The 12,274-nt window shown below is 37.1% G+C and overlaps 1 protein-coding gene across 1 annotated transcript in view; it reads right to left on the bottom strand.

Moving 5' to 3' along the window:
• Positions 1–12,274, bottom strand: part of LOC107686850 (protein-methionine sulfoxide oxidase MICAL2-like) — a 53,583-nt gene that overhangs the window by 14,355 nt on the left and 26,954 nt on the right. Inside the window, exons 12-18 of the mRNA XM_016484004.1 lie at positions 10,586–10,785; positions 8,913–9,019; positions 8,728–8,796; positions 8,507–8,644; positions 7,552–7,665; positions 6,083–6,325; positions 4,822–4,929 (exon numbers count right to left, since the gene is read on the bottom strand). Coding sequence (XP_016339490.1) covers positions 4,822–4,929; positions 6,083–6,325; positions 7,552–7,665; positions 8,507–8,644; positions 8,728–8,796; positions 8,913–9,019; positions 10,586–10,785 — 979 coding nt within the window. The remainder of the gene's footprint in view (positions 1–4,821; positions 4,930–6,082; positions 6,326–7,551; positions 7,666–8,506; positions 8,645–8,727; positions 8,797–8,912; positions 9,020–10,585; positions 10,786–12,274) is intronic.

Raw genomic sequence — 12,274 nt, forward strand, 5'->3', positions numbered from 1 at the left:
CACTCTCGTACTCGAGCGATACCGGCTCTATATCAGGCTGTGATTAGGCCACGTGCCTCTGGCCTAATTATAGCCATGCTGATATAGAGCCGGTATCGCTCTCGTACTCGAGTAATATTGCGTAGGCTATATACACAATTCTATAATATGTTTTGTTTTTTTACCTAGAATTCTCTTATATGTGGAACTAGTTTGTTACACCACCAAGTATTTAGTAAACGGTCTATTTTTCAAATGTAAGCATTCTTTTTCTTTTAGGTGTTAAACTTTTTACAGTGGAAAAATATACTTTCCATACAGTACCTTGAAAAAAACAGAAACGCTGTCTATATACAGTAACACGAAAACATGTTGGTTTACCTTTCGAAATAGTCACAGAAAAGGCAAAACAGGAAGTTTAGATGGTGCCATGATACCTTATCAGGTGCTTTAAAGTTTCTGTTTTCCTCTGACTGGGGTAGCCTATCTGTGTTTCGCTCTGATGGCTAAAATGAGACAATCTGCGACTGCTTAACTGGAACCACAAATTAAATCCCATTCAATATGTCATAAAGCCGCATTCTGAGCATACAGTAATGATAACTAACCTACAATTATTTTGAAGATTGACTAAGCCGGTGACCTCCAGCATGCCAGATGTCAAAACACTTAGGCTAAATCCCTCTCCACTGTAATTATATTTCCTAACTTACTGTAACTGAGCTACAAGGGAACACTCACCAGATGGGATGGACTCATTGTTTCTCCCTGTATCTCCTTTTTAAAATGCTGCACATGTAATGGTTTAGTTTTAGACACCTTAACCAAACGGATACCAATGGAAGAGGAGAAAATGTATGAATTAGATTCAGCAGACTGGGACACATTGTAACATGTTGCACGTGCCCTTACCTGCTGCAACAGCAGAGAGGGATAGGAGGAAATGAATGGAGGAGGACAGGAAGCAGCAGTGCATTGTGGGAGAGGGCATGAAGGGGTGGTCAGTGGGATGGAATGAGGGAAATGGAGAGATGAAGAGTGAGGCTGCACAGACACAAGTCATGAAGAGAGAGAGAGAGAGAAAATTGGATTATGGAGTAGAATGGATAGGTTGAAGAAGATCTTCAAGGTGATGCTCAGATTCTTTTATCTGAGCTTTCAAAATTTTGGTTTTCTTTGGCAAAGGTGTGCCAAGGACCTGATCTGACTCAAATAAAATCATAAATAAATAAAAAATTCTATGATGAATCAGTGATCCCAGTGTCACTCAACACAATTTGATCTTGTGCCAGTTACTTTAAGCTAATCAATGACACTATCAGTTTATTGTTTGGTTATTTTTATATAACCAAATATATGTATATTTTTATACATAGCAATACTGTCTATTGTATTCTGTCTTGTCTATAGTCTGTGGAAACACATTCAAGCAGGATTTTCATACAAACTTGCACAAATGACAGTAAACAACAATGACTTTTGATGATTAAAATTTTCCAGTGTGACGCTAATCGAGTGCAACGGTCACGAATCCAGTCTATGAACTTCCGTTCACTCACCACCAGAGGTCACGCGCTCACTACATGGACTCTCACACTACACAGACTGTTGCACTATACCCTGGACTACATTTCCCATCATCCATTGCACTGATTGCACACAGCTGTAACCAATCACACACTCACCTGAAAGCTATAACACACACTATAAAACACCCACTCAGATCCTGCTCAAGTCGCCGAGTATTGTTCTGCCTTTATTACTCTCCTAGTGACAGCTGCTTTGCGGAGCCATTCCAAGTTTTCTGAGTGAAAGTCTAGTTTATTCCTGTTTATTGCCTTTCCTGTTTATTCCTGCTTATTGCCTGTTTTAGCCATTCGTGTCTGTATTATCTCTGCCTGCCCTGAAGTATATCGCCTGTCTTGGATTACCCCTCTCGTCTCGCCCTGTTCGGATACTGTTCCAAGTCCTAGTCTAGTTTTGCCTTGCCTGTTTTCCGGTCCTTTGACTATTGCTCGTGTTTACAGAAGCATGCTTTTATTTAAGAGACATGGTCATAACAGGCATGGGTCAAACAATGGCAAACAGGTACAACACAGGCAAGACAAAGAGTAATCCTAGGACAAGCGTGGGTCATCGATCGGCGAACGTAATCCAGAGGGCTTGACAAAAGGGGTAATCTGTAAACACGAGCAATAGTCAAAGGACCGGAAAACAGGCAAGACTAGACTAGGAAATAAACAATGGCTAACGAAATGGCTCCATAACGTAGCCATCACTGACTAGCGATATGCGCATACAATACTTGGCGATCTGAACGAGGAAGTCCAGGGCTTATAAAGCGTGTCTGATTGGATTCAGCTGTGTGTGTGTGTAATCAGTGCATTCAGCTGTGTGTGTGTAATCAGTGCAATGGATGATGGGAACTGTAGTCCGGGTGAAGTGCAACAGTAGTGTGGGCAGTCCGGAGTGACATGTAACAGTCTGTGTGGTGTGAGAGTCAATGTAGTGAGCGCGTGACCTCTGGTGGTGAGTGAACGGAAGTTCATAGACTGGATTTGTGACAGCAACAGTCCAGAAGTAAAAACTCTTCTCTATAGGAACATTTATTTTTAACAACAACTTATAAACCTTTAAAGACGGGTTGTGAGCTCTGAGGTTGTTAATCAACAATAAATGATTTAGAATTTAGAATCAAGTTTACCAGTGGAATTCATGATGAAAAACTACATTACCCATAATTCTGTCCAGAAAATTCCACCAGTCAGAGAGTTGTGTTAAGCAAATCACACCAAAAGAGCTCAGCAGTAATCAACGTCGACCTTGACGTAATCGAGTCGATCTAGCTCATTTTCAAATGCTTTTTTGCTTCAAATAAAAGTTTGTGATGTAGTGATTCACCTTCAGCTGGTTGGCTTGGTTCATGGCTTATAATGCTTTAAATACTTTTTTTTTTTTTTAATCCCTATGGGAACAATTTATGAAAAAAATACTTCTGGAACTAATGCTGCTGAAAAAGTGAACAGGCACTAATGCAATCTATATCATATTTGTAAATGTCTCAAGAAAAAGCACCTTTGAGCTTTTCACTGATTCTCTCTTCTCTTCACAAAGCTGCATGTCTAGCTGCCCTGTCTGAGGTATATCCATTTTATTAGTGGTGGAGGAAAGAGCGGGACAAGGACATGAGTTGATGTTGATTCATTAAAGGCTGTTAAATGGGCAAGCAGTATTAGGAGTTAAATTGTATTAGAGATGGAAAGAAGCACGTTAAGTAATGGCAGGCACTGTTGGAGGACAGGGGACAAGATTAGGAGAGGACATGGGAGGACTATTGTAGGGAGTGGTAATGCATTCTGGGATTGGGAGTGGTGGGGTTAATGTGGAGATGGATTGGGATGTCAGACAGCAGAGGAGTCAGTCTGTCCAGAACAGAGATAGCTTGAACATTCAGTATGAACTGAGAAAATCGGATTACAGGACACTCATTACTCAAAGGAAAATGTATTGCTCAGATGTTGCTCTTTTAAATCTCAGGAGACCTGAGTTCTTAGTTCTTAGATAGGATTTCTTATAGGTTTATGTTTAACTGACTTTATCTCAGATGTTTCTCAGAAAATTCCATGGTAAAAATAAACACAAAAATAGACATAAATGAAATGAGCAGTGAAATTAATATGGAGAGATGCAGATAATTTAATTTTAGAGTAAATAAGACATGAGGGTGAGTAACTGATGACAGTAATTGATTGAATGATCCCTTTAATTCTCCATTTGCTCTTATTTTTGCCTATGAGAAACAACTGAGATATACATTTTTGTTTTTTTCTTTTCTGTGGGTACATATAAAACATATGCTGCTTTATGCAAAATCAGGAAACCTGCAACATATATGATGTTAATTATGTGACTTTCCTTGTGGAAAATGTGAAAATTATACATTCAGATTTAGCAGTCGTTTGAAGGTTCTAAAGGACTGTTCAACATATGTTAGTCACTCTTTGGAATGTTTTCAAAAGCTAAATATGCTCAACTGGTTCATAGAAATTATAAGGAGGAGCATCTGGCCCGCACTTTAATGACAGATGACAAAACCCAGAACATCAGTGTTATGAAGCCGAAGAGATGCACAAATACAGAGTCATTCACACACTGAGAGAAGAGCTAGCATCAGTTTTTGCAGATAGTTTATATTTTGTTATCTAATTAACAAGTGTATTTTTTCGGCCACTGCATATTCTCACAGAAACACTGCTTGGAAATATAATAAATGCACAGAAAATAAGTATGTTCGAATCATCTGTGGACACCTGGACTGATGGTTTCTCCTTATGTGTGCAGTAAAAAAAGCAAAGCAGCTTCTTTTCCAGTCAGACAGATCTATTTAAATGCTTACAGGACCCCTGAGCAGCTCAGACCCCTTTACACAACCAAGAGAGCCATGTGAAAGTCACCAACCCTCTTGGTTCTCTCACATGCCCATTAAAGCTCATAAAAGAATTGAGAGAAAATATTTATTCCAACAATTTCGTTAAAGAGCAACCAAATACCACAGAATATGTTATGATGTCCACTGGCATTCATTGACTTTATTAACTCTTTTAAAGTAAAACAGGTTGTTTGAATGAATGAGTGTACGTCCTCAGCTGACCCACATCTGTTCTGCTAGACAGATTATTAACCAATTATGGCTGACTATGGGAATTAATTACTCTGTATGCGATGATATCTGCAAAGACTGCAGGTGCATGAAACGATGCTCAGTCACTCAGTGATCACAGGCCAAAACTGCAGGGCATGCAACTGAGTGAGGAAAGCTGACACATGTGGTAACATAGTCACCTGATCTGGAGAGCAGGCCTCGCCAGAGAAGAGAGCGTTCAAATGCACAGCCTTCTCCTTTATGCTTTTTTTATGAAACTCCCTGGCCTTTTGAGTCTGGGCTTTCCTCTGAGTGAGGCCGGTAGAAAGAAAACAGCAAGACAAAAATGGAAGAGAATAAAGACTGAGCCTGTGGTGAACAGGAAATTATGTGGTTAGATCCGTGTCCACTAATGTGTTTGACATTTATTATTAAGTCGGTCAATAGAATTATGATTATTGTCATGCTTTTTTAATGCCATTAACTTGATTATTTTCACATTTTAAATTGGTTAAAATTTGTAACATTTACAATAAGTAACATTTATATTTAATTATCAGGGAATGTATTTTTGTTAAAGATCCCATCTGGAATTTATTTATAAATAAATATTCTATTACAAAGTCTTCATAACAACATATGAACAGTTTTTCATAGCTCAGTCTTTAGAACTGGACAGAACAGAATGAAACAGTTTTAATGTCAAAATAAATGCAAAATAAATGGGACATTCTATGAAATGGGTACATTTTCCTCTTTGAAAAGATGAATTAAATGCATTTCTGTTCGATTTTAGACATTTAGTATTTAAAAATTGTAATACTTAAGTAATAATAAATAGCACTGCACCATTTCAGGGAGAAAAAAAACTCAATATAGGTTGGGATAATACTATTCCTTTAGAAAAGTTAAAAGGATAGTTCTTCCAAAAATGAAACGTATCCCTTTAATGGTAACAGGGTTGACTTGTTTTTACTGTTTATATTATTATTGGCATGCTTATTAAAAATGGAATTGAATGATCCTGTTTTCAATAATCAATTCTTGACTAAAAAAATCATGGTAACAGGGTTGAAATTTTAAGATCTGTCTCCTGACAAACAAAATGTAGTGATAAAAAAGAACATTTACTACTTCTAAGGTACTATAATGTAATTGTGAACAGTATGTTATTTTAATAAGAGATTCTTATGATGGTAACAGAGATGATACTAATCCCAGGAAAACGTCAAGCATTTTAAATAATATATTTGTTTATTTAATATTGACAGAAAGAATAAAGACAAAATACTAGCTTTTATGTCCATGTTAATGAGGGACAAAAGCAGCACCCATTATGGAGAATGTTCCACCTGCATTCCATAAATTGAATGATGTTGTTAAATATATATTTTCTCAAAACTTGAGGAGCCCTACTTATAATACACCTATTAGACCAGAAGGAAGATGGTGGTTGTTCACCTGACTAATCTCCTCTTCCACCCTCTGGAGGCGCTGGAGCATTGTTCTCATGGCCAGCACTGCTGAGTGGCAGGTGGCTGTACTTCCGGAGTCTGAGTCGGCTGTGTTCTCTGCCTCTGATTGTGTGTGAGTGTGAGTCGGGTGAAGTGGTTTCCTCTGTGGATTCAGAGGACTGGAATGAAGCGAGGGGAAGAGAGGAGCTGAGGGCTCCTCAGTGTGTCGTACACAGGCAACGGACAGAAACTGTGAACACACAGCACATGTGGGCAGCGCAGGGTATGGGCTGTTATATTGATAATACACAAACTTGGGGAAAATTTGGAGTGTATCTACAGCGAGGCAGAGATTCACACTGTGAACTTTAATGGTGGCATTTACTGTATGCTAAATTACTCATTACACCCTTAAAGGGATAGTTCACCAAAAATGAAAATTTGATGTTTATTTGCTTACCCCCAGGGCATCCAAGATGTAGGTGACTTTGTTTCTTCAGTAGAACACAAACGGAGATTTGTAACTCAAACCGTTGCAGTCTGTCAGTCCTATAATGTCAGTGGATGGGAATCACGGCTTTGAGAGTCATAAAACATACACAAACAAAACCAAATTAAACCCTGTGGCTCCTGACGATACATTGATGTGTAAAGACACAAAATGATCGGTCTGTGCAAGAAACTGAACAGTATTTATATCGTTTTTTTACCTCTGATGCACTGCAATGTCTGAACTGTCCTGAGCGCGTCGTCTTCTTCAGCCTGTGCGTGAGTAGTCTTCTTCTTCTTACTTTACGGCAGATAAGTGTATTACCGCCACCTATCTCTCAAATGAACCATTGACACTCTATCTACAATCTCAATTGGGAGTGTCAATAGTCCATTTGAGGGATAGGTGGCGGTAATGCACTTATAAGTCTGCGATCAGCCGTAAAGCAAGAAGAAGAAGAAGAGGTGTCACGTGCCGGCTGTCGAGGATGCGCTGCTTAATATCTACTAACACTTTATTTTGATGGTCGCTCAACAGACGATCTACTGACTATCAGTAACTTTGCAAATACGGCAACTTATTCTACTAACCCTAACCTAATGGTCTACAAATGCTCTAATGAGAGTTAGTTGACATGTAGTTGCAGAGTTATTTACAGTTAGTAGAATGTCTAAAGTGGACTATTGAAATGAAGTGCAACCAAACCTTTAAGATAACAGTTTTTAGAAAACATTTTAAATCTAAAAAAAAAGAAATCTAAACCTTTTTCCACTATAAAGAACCCCAAGCTTCCATGGATGTTAAAGGTTCTTCACGGAAACATAGGTGCCAATAGAGAACCTTTATTTTTAATAGTGTAGAGTTTTAAAATGTTCAAAAAGATGAACATTACCAAAAAATAATCTAATAATAGATTATGTGACAGCTAATACCAGGTGATAAATGGTACTTTTTTTATAAGTGTTGTTTGTAGGTGTACATTCTACCTGATTTTTAGGGGGTGGAGGTGGTGGTACTTTCTTCTTGATAATGTTAAAGAGAGGGCTATCAGTCATATCAAGCGACGGAGGTTTTGGAGGCCTCTCATCATTAGAGTCAGACTGAAATCATTATACCAGGCGCAGTTTCAGAGAAAAGGAAGCCAGGGTCAGAAGGACAGATGGAAGAAAAGAGAAAGAAGAGATTAACTAGGCACAGAAATACTCGGATCACTCCAAGTAAAGAGGTTCTCCAAAGCCAAAATGTAAAAGAATAGTTAACCCCTAAATGTTCTCATTATTTTTTATATAATTTGAAACCAATATCCCTTAAACTGCCCAGACCCGTATCTTGATGTCAAACCTTGTACAACACATTATGATGTAAAATATTTCAAAGTTTGTGAAAGATACTTTAGAGGACCAACAGAGATGTTCTGTAAATGACAAAAAAAAATTTAGTCCGTTACAAAAATCTATTGTATGGCTTCAGACAGTTTTTGCATTTTGGAGCTCTACAGCCTTCACTTTCATTACATGGAAAAGAGCAGCAAGATCATTCTGCAAAATAACTCTGTGTTCCACTGAAGAAAAACGGAAATAATGCGAAATGATATAAGAGAGAGTAAACAATCACAGAATTTTATGTGAATACATATAAATATATTTATACAGTTGTATATACAGTAAATAATGCACAAATCTGTACATAAATCCAAATGCATACCACATTATTATTATTTTCCTTAGTCTTATTTATATGTTCCTTCTGTTCTCAATGTCATATGTATGTATGTTTGTACCAAGAGCTCCTAAAAAAAACCTCAACAAATTCCTTGTGTGTTTGCACACACTTGGTGAATAAAGCTCATTCTGATTCTGAGTTTTCATTGTTGGGTGAACTATTCCTTTAAGAAAATGCAATGCAAATCTTCCGCTGATGTTCAGTCAAAGTAGTATTTACCTGTCTGCGAACAGAGCAGCTTGCGGTGCGGTCTTCAAATTTTGCTAGAAGTTGAGTGGCCATAAACTTGACCTTGTTTTCTTTCAGTTCCCGCCCCTCACTGGACACAGAAGAACTCTGATTGAAGGATTTGGTTGTCTGGAAGAGAAGTAGACCAATCAGAGAGCAGTTCCAGTTTCACGTGGTTTTACTAGTATGTTAATATACACTATAATACTGACCTCTTGGAAGTAACTAATTTTCCGTCTTCTCTTGTATATGGCATCATTGTCTTCAACCTTTTTATCATTCTAAGGAACAATAAATTATATTTTACTTTAGAAAGTGATGTCCAAACTTGAACATAATAAGAAAGTCCACAAAACACAAACAGTGCTTGTAATAACTCAAACCCATTGTATCCTACCTTGGGAATGCGTTTACGAGGCTGAAGTAAACTCAATGACTTGTAAACAGGTCTGGGAGAACCCGATGGACATTTTTCATAATTTGCATCACCATCTCGCTTTGAATCTACAATAAACCACATGACAAACATTTGCATGACATTTGAGAATAAACAACTATAACAAACAAGCATTGTAACCAAACGTACATCACTTTACAACATAAAAGCCTCATATTGCAGCTTGATTGTCCAAGAAGAAGCCATCTGAATGCATGTCTCATTTAGTTGACATCAGACGTGCTTCTGCTGTATTAACTTCTCTAAGGCCAGATAATATATAATGTAGAATATTTATGGCATCCTCCTCTGTGGTAACGTACAGATCTGTAGGGCGGAAACCTGGTTTCAGACAGACATGCATTCCTGGCATGACTGCGTGACTGAAGTAATTGTGTAACACAAATGTATGAGTGCAAAAGGCCAGATAGAATGCTTCTTCTCTTTAGGGGTTTTCCATAAATGCATTGTGTGTTTCCTTAATGGACACACCTTATGCAAACTCTAACTAGGTGGAAGACACACTCAAAGCAGATAATAGGTTTTGGACGGTGTAAAAGCTCTGAACACCTTTAGTGGGCTAACAGAATGTCATGTATATTTTGAGGAGTGAAGGCCTCTTGAGCTGAAAATATATTTTGGTAGCACTTTATTTTACATTCCTGTTCCGCATGTATATACTATGTACTTCTTATAGCAATTACAGTAACTGACTGGTAATAAGTAGGTACTAACCCTGAACCTACCTCTAAACTGAACCTTAACCCATGTAGGCACATTATACTACCCAGTACTTTCACGGGTAAGTTCTCTATAAGTACATGACTGTAAAATAAAGTGTAACCAGTATTTTGATGACAATAAAGTCTGTGTATTATGAGACTATGACTATGTTTGAAGTGGAATACAAACATACTGCATACTACGCAGTATACACTGCATACTGCCAACTCTTACAGGGTGTGAAACAATGCAACATGCAATGAGAAATGTTCAATTACTAGTATTCTAAATATTTTATTTATGCATATTTAATTCAGCACGTGACATCCATCTTGGAAATAAAATGATTTTTTTTTTTAAATCAATGTTTTTTTTGTTTTCCAATATTTCTATATTTTTTTTCAATCAAGGGTCAAAGAGACTACATCCGGTTCAAGTGAAATAAATAATTAAATTAAATTGATATGTTTGTATATATTTACACTAATGTTCAAAACTTGGGGTCTGTAAGACTTTTTTAATACTTTCATTCAGCAAGCATGCATTAAATTGATGCATTAAATTCAAATGTGACAGTAAAGTCATTTATAATGTTACAAGGATGTCTATTTCAAATAAGTGCTGTTCTTTTAAACTTTCTATTCATAAAAGTGTCCAGACAAAAATGTATCAACAATTATTACATTGTAATAATTGTTCACAATGCTGCAGTTTTTACTGTATTTGTGTGAAAAAAATGCAGCCTTGGTGAGCATAAGAGACTTTAAAAACATTACAAAAATCTTACTTACCCACTTTTGAACAGTAGTGTACTTGATTCTGGATAAATGGTACACGTAGTATGCTAGTTTGCAATTCCAAACATAGCCAGTGATCCTAATAGGTTTGTAATGAAAGAGTTCATGATCTACCTGAGGGAGGTAGAGGCGTTCCCCGGAAGAGCTCGTAGAATTTGGAGAGGTAGTTGCCCATGCTGGTCTTGTCCGGCTCCTGACCTGCCGCCAGCTCTTTCCCTGTGATAAAAGGCTTCATGCCAAACTCCTTCTCAGCCACATCAAATGCCAGCTGAAGGTTTCTGGCACAGTCTTGCTCATTCAGAGAGTCATAATCGCTACAGGAAACAAGGTGATTAGAACGGAGAGCATGGGACCTGAATTAAACAAGCTGGCCTCTTGACATTTATGCAAAGAAAGGACAATGTGAAGTTGTGAAACTTCTCTGCTTTCTTTAAGCTACTTTTGACAATCTCAAATGACAGACTTGAAAAATGGCCCTTGATAAAGTGTGTGAAATGTTGCACATGGTTATATGTTGTTCAAACTCTTTCACAGCCAAGAACGCTGAAGTTTAAACGTCACTCTGTTTAGATGAATAAGTATCGTCTGGCAGGATATCTGTTTTCAAAAGGAAAAATGCTGTAACCTGGGAAAGTGATTTCTCAAGGGGTCAAAGTGCTTTTCACATGTCTTGCTCATGTTTAGGATTACACAGTAACTGACTGTGCAAATGCAAAAGCTGATAAACATACATTAGAGTTGACTGCAATGGTTGCCAAAACAGAACGTGATTTGTGGGCATGTCAGGAAGCAGACCAAATATTTATTAAATGTGCTAACGACTTAATTCCATTGCTAATGTTTCACTCATCAGATGAACATTATCAAAGTGTCATGTAAACTACTGTTTTTTAGGGACTGCCTAATTCATCCTTTATAATCGACAATATTAGCATGTATTTCAAGTTTCATTTTTGGTCATGACAGCATGACATTTATTTTTTTGTTTTGATATTGTTAAATGGTTATATTTTTTTGTTTTGATATTGTTAAATGGTTATATTAGGTTTTTTAAGACTCCATACCATGTTAGTGTCATTTTATTTATTTTAAATTTTTTTGATATATGATATGATCAGTGTTGGGGTAACGCATTACAAGCAACGCGAGTTACGTAATCAGATTACTTTTTTCAAGTAACTAGTAAAGTAACGCATTACTTTTAAATTTACAAGAGAATATCTGAGTTACTTTCTCAAAAAAGTAATGTCAGTTACTTTGTTTTCCCAAGTATTGACTGACAAGTCTCCTGGTCCTCATATTAGGAGAAATCGGAAGTACAGAGGCGTTGTGCGCGCTGTGTGAACATGATGTAGTTCTAGACTAAATGTGAATGTGCATTAATTCATCCCACTCGCAAAAAAACTGATTTAGTATTCATCAAAATGAATTAAAACAGTGAAATGCAAACTCAGAATATGACGCAAACCTGCAATAATTAAATATGTTAAATAACACAAATGTATCTAATCCCATTTTATTAACTAATGTCTTTGCTGCTGACCTTTGATGATCCAGTTCATCCATACTAATCAGCAAAAATGACTTTAGATAAACTAACAATTCTGCTTCATTGTTTTTTTTATTTCTGAAGAGTGCTGAACCTTCTTGTGTTCTACTGTACAGACGTGAATTTACTTTTCCTTCAGCCTGTGAAAGATGTGAAAGGGCTTTTACATTTGCTATAAATAGAACTTCTTATATTAAAAACAATCAAGCCCTGCTCATATTTAAAAAGTAACGCGAAAGTAACGCAAAAGTAAT

The sequence above is a fragment of the Sinocyclocheilus anshuiensis genome, unplaced genomic scaffold (genome assembly GCF_001515605.1).
Source record: "Sinocyclocheilus anshuiensis isolate Anshui unplaced genomic scaffold, SAMN03320099.WGS_v1.1 scaffold773, whole genome shotgun sequence".
NCBI classification, from domain to species: domain Eukaryota; kingdom Metazoa; phylum Chordata; class Actinopteri; order Cypriniformes; family Cyprinidae; genus Sinocyclocheilus; species Sinocyclocheilus anshuiensis.